Source organism: Austrofundulus limnaeus, unplaced genomic scaffold (assembly GCF_001266775.1).
Source record: "Austrofundulus limnaeus strain Quisiro unplaced genomic scaffold, Austrofundulus_limnaeus-1.0 Scaffold11, whole genome shotgun sequence".
NCBI classification, from domain to species: domain Eukaryota; kingdom Metazoa; phylum Chordata; class Actinopteri; order Cyprinodontiformes; family Rivulidae; genus Austrofundulus; species Austrofundulus limnaeus.
In genome coordinates, this window is record NW_013952413.1 from 3,202,608 (window position 1) to 3,211,868 (window position 9,261).

A 9,261-nucleotide genomic window follows, 5' to 3' on the forward strand; every position below is an offset into this window, starting at 1 on the left:
CCTTTGATAATTCCAACCGCGATGTCTACCAGCAGCTTCAGGGCTAGTGATGTTTCAAGTGGTAAGATTATGAGCTTTAATAAGTAAACTTATCCCAGCTACAATGACAGACAACAAATATTACATTTATAGTATTACAACTAAAACCGTTTTTGACGCCGCCACCGCAGTTTGTCCTTCATGAGCCTTCGTAGACAAGATGGCGGTGCAATATGGTGGCTGCCTTTAGTGGCGACCCGTGACCATGGAGATGTAAACAGCTTTTTATAAGGTAAAAATAATAAAACAAGGTCTTTGTCTGCAATAATTAGACATGTTTTTTTTTTTTATTGTCATTAGTGATTGTCTCAATTTCGGCTAAAAGAATTGACCAAATCCTACACACTGTGCCTTTAATTTGTTTCCATACAATGACAACATTTGACCCATCACAGATGAGATACACTCAAGTGTCTTGCTCAAGGACACATGGTGAGGAATTGAAACTCTAACTTTCTGGTTCCAGCTTGACTGCTCTGTTATTGTCTGTTCTGTAAATCAGTGTTTCCCAAAGTTGCAAGTACACTTCGCTGCAGCATGCTGCAGCGAAGTGTACTTGCAAAGTTGGGGTCGGGACCCAGAGTCCTGAAACATCAAAGTGGGGTCCTGACAAGATTTTCTGAATTAATTACATTTTTGCCTTAGTTGTTTCAAATGAATTGGCTTAGTATATTTAAAATGGATAAATGTAGTATAATAATATTGTTACTATGCCCATGTTTAGCTGACCTGATACAAATGTTTATCATTCAAAAATAACTGGGGGCACAGGTCTCTGTTACTGTTATTTTGTGGGTCAAATGCTGGAAAGTTTGGGAACCACTGCACTTTGGTTCCCAAAGTTTGGCTTGGGACCCAATTATGGGTCATGAAGCACCTTGGATAATCTCCAGAAATCAATTTAAAGTGTAATAAAATAATTGCTGATGTAATATTTTCTCTCTAATTATTACAAAAACACTAAATAAGTATAAATATGTATTTATATTTATGTACAAGCTGTTTAGATTTTCAAAAAAAGTCTGTGTTTTTAGGGTTATTAACAAAGTTTGTGTACTCAGACCAGTAATTATTTGGGGTCAAAAGTTTTTGCCATGGATATTTTGTGGGTCAGAAGATAAAAGGTTTGGGAACCACTGCTGTAAATGACTCCCAGGTACTGCCACGCCAAATTCTAGTTCCGTATCTGTGAATCTGACAGAGTCATAGCTTTGTTTTGATTCCAAAGGCCACTTGGCTGTGGCGGCCATCTTGAATATGGCAGATTGCAAAGGTTTATTAGTTGTTGTAGATCAGGGCTACTAAATTGCTCAGGGTGRCATTGTTGAATTATGGTATGGGATATACTGTATTATGGAAGTATTGTTTACCATTCAAACCTAAATTTTGATGCATTAAATCATACATTAAAAATTTATTCAAATCTCTGTTTATATTAAACGAAGTTAAAAAAATGCAAAACTTATTAGACTGAAGTCACCAACGGGCCAGCAACTGATTAGCTGTTGTAGAAATTATAATTACTTTGAGGGTTTCATTAAAATCTGCTAACAGGGTAAAAAAAAATTATCATCCTTTCACAGCTGCTGGCTGTGAACACATGAATCAATGATGTGATCACAAAGAAAAAAAATTGCAGCATTTAAAAATACTCTTGACCACAGTTATAATTGGTGTGTACTGCACAAATAAGAGAGTTTAAGAGTTTTATTTCATATTCTTTACTTAAAGGTGATAATTCTGTTTTCCTCAGCAGTGGAACAACTGCAYAAGATTTAATACAAATGTTTGTCTAAATTAAACATTTTGCTTATGCTGTACCTCAAAAGGCACAAAAYGACTTAGATAAAACCTTTACACCAAATGAAGAATTTATTTTTTAAAATCACATTTCTGTAATTAACATGGCCAGTAATGACATTTTGCTTTTTAAACCTTTCAGCTGAAGAGATCCCATCTACTGATGTGATGGTGGACTGAAATGGCCTTACAGGAAGCTGTTAGAACACACTCAACAGAACCATCAATGCAGAGAGAAACGTTTGGAGAAAACAGCAAACAAAAGTACTTTTTAATTCATCATTTTATTGCTTTTTCCAAAATGTGTTTTTTTTTTTAGAAAATAGCAAACAACCTGCTCCAGTACCACCGTGTAACAAGGCTKAAGTGCTTAAAATTGCCTCCAAAAGGGGAAGAAGCAGATAAACAAGCCTGCAGAAAACCTGAGAACATTATGTTGAAGGTTGAAGCTGCCATTTCCTCATTAGAAAATTATTTCAACCTCATGCTGACAAAAGGACAAATCTTTAATTTGATGACGTCATGTCTTAGCAGAGCCAGTAATTACACTATTAGGCACAGTGGTGATAAGATGGAGGAAAATGTTTCACTAATGAAATACTTTATGTTTCGTCATAGAATTCATTTTCTCTTTTTAATACAGATGACAAACCTTCAAGTAAAATGATCTACGACTAAAATACAATACTGACTTCACAGCATTCATATGGCAGTTTGCAGATCTTTACCAACTCTAATTAGTGTGTTTTTTTAATCTTTCATACACATTTAAAAACGTTAAAACCAAGTTAACAGTTTACTCCTGTTAGTGTTTAATTGACCTCAGTCTAAGAAGAAACACAAAGTCCAACACGTCCAACAGGCAGAAACTCATCTGAAAACCACTTCTTAGGAGAAAAATTGAATTCCAAAACTAGCGTTCCCTCGTGAAATGGAACTGGGACGCCGCATCACGAAGATTTGATCGTCTGTATGATGAAGGTTTGAAGCTTACTGGTCTGTGCCAGCCGCCCTTTTGGTTCGTTTCCTCGGGGATGTTTTAGGTGAGGCCTTGTCTGTAAGAGACAAAAGTAAGAGTAAGAGCCCCGAATTGAACAAAAACAAGCCGATGTAGAGTCAAAGAGTTAAAGAAGGAAGTTGTGGTAAAATGAACATACTCATGGTATTCAGAGTCTCCTGAGGAATCCAGCTCATGTCCACATCATTTATTCCAACTGTGCCTTTCTCTATTTTCACAGAAATCCTCTTTCTCTGCAGAATAAACACATCAAAACAAAATAGATTTCATTTGAGTTTATTTTGAACAGACTGAAGTGCTAATAATATAACCTTTCCACAGAACTCCACTTCAAAAGATCTGAACTGTAGCTTTAACACTTTTGAAAAGAAATATTTATGCATGTAGTTTATGCATTGATAAAACAAACAGGTATTCATCTGAAATCATACCGTTCTTGACTCCAGAACCTGGTACAACCCAAACAGCGCCAGTGCCACCAGTCCAGCCAGAAACACGTACATGAACATCCTAAAAAACAAAACAAAACAAAAAAAACTTTACTTATAACCCTCAAATTAACCCACAGAAAATAAAAAGTTTTTATAAACTAAAGTTTATTTTTTAAATTTTAAAGTTTCATCATGAGAACTAATATAATAAATCTTATTTGTTTAGTGATTTAAAAAAAACCCCAACAGTTTTCATAAATGTATAATGAATGCATTTCAGAAATTCCTTGTTTTTATTTTTCAGTACAGTTTTGCAGTCAGTTTCATCATACTGTGCTATTTTATCCATTAATATAAAAACATTCATCCAGGAAGTGGTTTACAGCTTTTGGTTTTTATAACTTTTGTATTTTCCAAAACATTTAACTTGATTTGCAAATATTGAAACACAGAAATACATTAACATCTCTTCAATTAAAACAAAACAAATTGTTCTTTAAAAAAGTCTGCTTCAGCTAACTAACCATAGTTTAATATTCTTTTGCTTCTTTTAGCTTTTAGTTAATATTAATTTTACAGCTAATGTTCTGCTATTTTTATTTAATATTATGCTTCTTTCAGCTTTAACCTAGATTTTTTTCCTTCTTCAGCCTATGGCCAGAATTTTGCTCCTTTTAGCTATTTCATTTGACTCCTTTAAGCTAACATTTTGCACCTTATAGTTAGCATTTTGCTCCTTTAAGGATTTAGCTAAACCTTTTCTCTTTTTAGCATTTAGCCAGCTTTTTGCTCCTTTTAGCTAACAATTTGCACCCTATAATTAACATAATGTTTATTTTAGCAAGTTTTTTTTTTACTCTTTTTAGCTTTTGGCTGGTTTTCTGTTTCTTTTAGTTTTGACAATTCAGTTTTAGCTTCTTCAACATTGTGATTCAGGGTTCACACAGCATTTTTTCCTGCATAAAGACAGTGTTTAGTATTTTTTATTTTGTAGCTCAAACACAGATGATTTCTTTGTGTCAGTTTCACACCTCCTCTTACAGCTTGTTTTTGTGTTTTTTGTTTTTTTTTTAGTTTGGGAGAGCTCGCTTCCTGTGAAGCAGAGCTGGCTTATTCCAGCTTCATGCAGCTGCTGATCGCTGTGATTCAGACTGTTTTTACAGCAGTGCTGCTGCTGCTTGTGGTCTTCCTAACATTTTTGCACAGAACAGTTTTTGCAGTTTGCAGACGAGAACCTGCTTCATCTGCATTTTCAGTTTTGTGGGTGTGCATATAACAGGATATGACAGAGTCTCACGTTTCTCCATCCAGTCCCTCCTCTCGTTCGATGATGGTGACAGTCTCRTTGTAAACAGCAGTTTGGAACGTGTTGCCCTGATAAAAACAAATAAATAAATAAAATGTTTGCAAGCATGAAAGTCCTATGTTCACAAAAACATTTGAGTCATGGATACTTTAAGGACAAATCTTTCAAAAACAGGTCTGAGTAAAAGTTACATCTGAACATAATACATTAAATAAAATAAAGGGATATTGCATAATATTTTTATTGTTAGACCTACCCATTCACATCATTTATTTATTATCAGTAGACCTTAGTTAAATCATCTTATTGTCATTTTGGTATTTTATTCAGAAAAAAGAAATCACTTGTTTACTTTCTGTGAGTTTAGTTAAAATGAGTCCACTGGTTCCTGCTTTTCTGGCACACAGGCACATGAGCATAAAAACACAATATTAATATTAATGATGTTAATAACTGAGAATGCTTTGGACCTGAAGCCTGTTAAAGAGGAAGAGACAAGAATAAATTACTTATTTAGCTCCCTCTGCTGTCTGAATAGGATAACATCAAACAGAACCATGATTTTTAGGTACTTAACATTCATAAAGACTAAACAGTTGTTGCTCCTTTATTTTCAGTGCACTCTTGATCATATATTTGAACGAGAACAAAGACTGTTATTATTGAAAATGAATTTGAAACATTTAAAACCTTCTTCATGATCTGAATTATAAAATTATACCAAGAAACTTCTCAATCAGACCTTTTATACATTAATTTAGATTCAATCTAACATCAAGTATACAAAAACACAGCACAACACCAAGCTAATATTACCTGGTGAGGCCAAAAACCTTCATATTATATACTTATACACTACGAATTTGAAGCATTATAAACTCTGTTTCTCCAAACCAAAGTGGTTCAAAAAGCTACCACTTTGCCTTAAAGGTTTCTTCAGGTCCTGAAATTTCATGTTTACTTTAAAAAGTTGTTTTTATGTGAAATGATCATCCAGATATATTTTTTAAAATCACATCACATTGTATTTAGTGATATCTGGTGGCAAAGATGCTGATTTAAATCCAAAACATTTTTTTTGTGTGTGAGGTTTACATAAATAAATGTTAAGATGTACAAAGTGTTAGAACTATTTTAAAGACAATGTTTGATTTCTCCTCTTTGTAGAAACTTGAATACATAAAGTAGGGCTGGGAAACAAAAAAAAAATCAATTTAATCAAATCTTGGATTGATTTCATTTAAATTTGGGAAAATTGATTCGTAGGACATGAGATCGATGGCGTCTTGTGCGTGATGAAGCTGAGGGCCGTTTCTACATTTTGTGTCACTCCTGGCTTGCCGTATATTTTACATCCAGTTCAGTGTTAAAGTTAGCTTCTGACGGCAAGTTATCTGGGGCAAAACAGAATAAACTAAGGAATCAGTAACGTTACCAGCCGACTCTCTGCAGAACTTAAAGATAACAGAGGCCAGGGCAACTTTTGTCTGTAAAGATTTGCTCTCGTAGAGGAAAACGAAGTGGGCTTTGAGCGGCTCGTTCAGGTGCTCGAACCAAAACAACAGTATGTAAACATCTGTTCTCCCTGGCATGTATAAACGCACGGAAGACGACATTCTAACAACTTTTTTTTTTTAGTTTTGTTACCACTATTATTTTTAAACTTTAAGAAACGTCTTGATGAAATCCACAGTGATGGAACATTGTAGCTGAAGGACCCTTTTTTTCTATTTTTGTTTTAATAATGTTTATTGAACATAACAGAAACATTACAAATGTACAATTTTCATATGCTCAAAGGGAGTAGACAGAAGTATACTCTTATATAAGCAATGCAAACTTATTCCCATCGCTTCTTATTCATCAAGAAAATTATTCTTAATTTCTTTAAAATGAACGTATACAACAGCACAGTCACTTGAAATTCATTTTTAATTTAAAACTTTTGGAATTTGAAACTGTTTTCTTTCAAGATTAAACTGTCCAAATTACAACCTGCTGTTTATGGTGCAGAGAAAACATAAAACAATATTGTATTCTGCAAGACAGCTGAAACATTTTCATTATTTAAGAGCAGATCAAATCGAATCGTGATTAATCGATTCAGAACCTTATGAATCGAAATCGAATCAACTTAGGGAATTGCTACGATACCCYAGCTCTACAAAAAACTATATTAAATAGAGGAAAACCTGTGTGATCAACAGACTTTACTTGTTCTAAATAAACCCCTCCCATGTGATTCTACACTAACAGAAAGTACAGTCATGAATATTTTATTTCATTTCTGCCCCAAAAGGTTTTGTTTTGAAACTCTAAATGAGCACAACATTTTTTTATTTACCTCCGTGTCCAGGTAACTGAGGAGGATGACGAGGCCGAAGGGACGTCCAGCCATGGGTTGAGCTGGGATGAAGGAGTACTCGAAGGAGGCCTGAGCCTGGGGCTGGACCACCATGTTCAGGGGCAACGCTGTGAACTACAAAATACAAAACAAATGAGCTGAGGCCAATGAACAAAACACACTGGCAGGCTGATAATAAAAATACAAAACCCGGCTCTAGTAGAATTAAATAAGAAGTTTTCTCAAAATCTAAATGTATTATTGGTTATCTCACTTACATTCTGGATGAAGAACTGGAAATCTTGAGGGTAACGGAAGGAGGCCTCCAGTGACTGAACAGTAAAATCCTGGCTACCCTTGTTGGTGAAACCCACAAGAAACTTCACGATTTCATTGGCAGGAAACTCTAAACAAGTTGCAAATACAAAGCACATTAAAATAAACAGATAAAACCACAAATAGGTTTTCAACATTTTAACAAACAAACAAACAAACATCATTGTAGTTTTGTAAATCTTGACAAACCTTCGCCTGTTGTGAAAATGATGGTGGTGTCAGCGTCGGGGTGAGACGTTACAAGTTTATCGGCAGCTTCGTCTGCGTCAGCTTCATCTCCTTCCTGACGATGAAAAAAAAAAAAATCAAACTATAACAAAACAACTGGCAGGTCAGATCTGTTTTTGTGTCGTAGGAGCAAAGACACCCAGTTTACCGAGTGTTGTACTTGATCTTCTTCCACGAGCATCTCGTCCTCATCCTCGTTCTCCTCATCGACCGCAGCATCTGTGTCCTCGACGGAGTCCTCCACAGAATCAGCACGGACGTGGGCTGCAGAGCGAGAGGACAGCAGAGAGGTTACAGCAGATGAATAAAGATTATTTCACCTCATTCATTTGTAGAAGTCATTTTTATGAATGCATTTTTTTTTACATTTGTGCATATTTTTGTAACAAATCTCTGACATATTGTCACCTGCATGTTAGGATATTTGTCAGATGGTTTCCAAACGAGCTAATATGAAAATACAGGTAAAGTTTGGGAAAACAGACATGAAATTTACCGTCATGTTGCTTTGTTTCTAAATAAAATAAGACGCTGTGTTGTCCACACTGTTCCTTTCTTCTTCTGTCTCATCAGCTAATCAACTTCAAGCTGTTTTTGGTTACAGGGATTAGACATTTCAACTAAAAAAAAGGTGAATTTTGTGATAAACAACATGTGAATTTGAGTTAGTGGACAGAGAAACCAGCAGACCCCAGTAATCAGAGGGTCCCCACTGTGGTGACGTGTCCCAGCAGGAGAGAGTAGCTGGTTGGTGTTTTAACCATTAGAAACTACGAAAGTCTGGAGAAATTCAATATCCATCAAAGATGGCAAGGAACAAGATTGTTTTACTGTGGGTGCTTAAAAACACAGTTACCGACGAACATTTTCATTCATTCAGTCAGAGACGAGTTATTATCGAGATATTATGGATTTAATACTGACGTATACAACCCTGTACTAGTACTATTAGTAGTAGTAGTAGTAGTAGTAGTAGTAGTAGTAGTAGTAGTAGTAGTAGCAGTAGCAGTAGTATTAGTAGTATTAGTAGTATTAGTAGTAGTCCATGCAGCCATGAAGGCTCCTCAGGCAGCGCTATGCCACGTCAGTAAGCTTGTGTACAGTAAATACGAACAAAAACGACCTGGTTTGAAGCGGGAAAAGTACTTACCGACTGATATTAGTCCGCAGGGGAAGGCCAGCAGAAAAAGCAGCATTAATTTGGACACGAAGTTGAACATTTTTACAAGCTGTAAAGTTGACGTTAGGTACACATCAGCGTTGGGAAAAGAAAGCAGCGGAGCAGGGGGCGGGCTTACTGCAGGTTAGCTCCACCCCCTGCTACATTCAAGGGACTCAAGGAACATGGGAATATAGAGTTTTAGTTCACAAAGAAGAAAAGTATGGAAACAATTGTGAATCAAAATTAAAATGGATTAATTGAAGTGCTTTTTCATTTTCAACATAAATCTGCATTTTTTTGAGTCATAAATAAAATTATAAATAAATAATTCAAATTGCATTTTCATTTTCTTCTCCATGACTGCTCAATTTGTAAATTAATTAAAAGGATGTATTGTATTGTTTTCTTGACATATATCTCACATATCATCAATTCTTTCTTTCACTTTTTTCCATTACATTGTAACTTTTCTTTCCTTTCCTTCTTTTTTCCCTTTCTTTTTTCTTCTTTCTTGTCTATCTATTAAAAAAGCCACTGCTGATGAAGAAGCTAAGATACTAATATTCAGATATTTAATACTGCTTTCTACTGAAGTGG

At 35.1% G+C, this 9,261-nt stretch overlaps 1 protein-coding gene across 1 annotated transcript; it reads right to left on the minus strand.

The window, feature by feature from the left end:
• Nucleotides 1-2,104: 2,104 nt before the first annotated feature.
• On the minus strand, nt 2,105-8,780 carry LOC106513293 (translocon-associated protein subunit alpha). The gene is made up of 9 exons (XM_014002040.1): nt 8,653-8,780; nt 7,651-7,766; nt 7,464-7,557; nt 7,217-7,344; nt 6,939-7,073; nt 4,586-4,662; nt 3,289-3,367; nt 2,997-3,090; nt 2,105-2,894 (listed from the first exon to the last, which is right to left on the minus strand). The coding sequence occupies exons 1-9, from the start codon at nt 8,720-8,722 to the stop codon at nt 2,830-2,832; spliced, it is 858 nt and encodes a 285-aa protein (XP_013857494.1). The 5' UTR covers nt 8,723-8,780; the 3' UTR covers nt 2,105-2,829.
• Nucleotides 8,781-9,261: the final 481 nt, after the last annotated feature.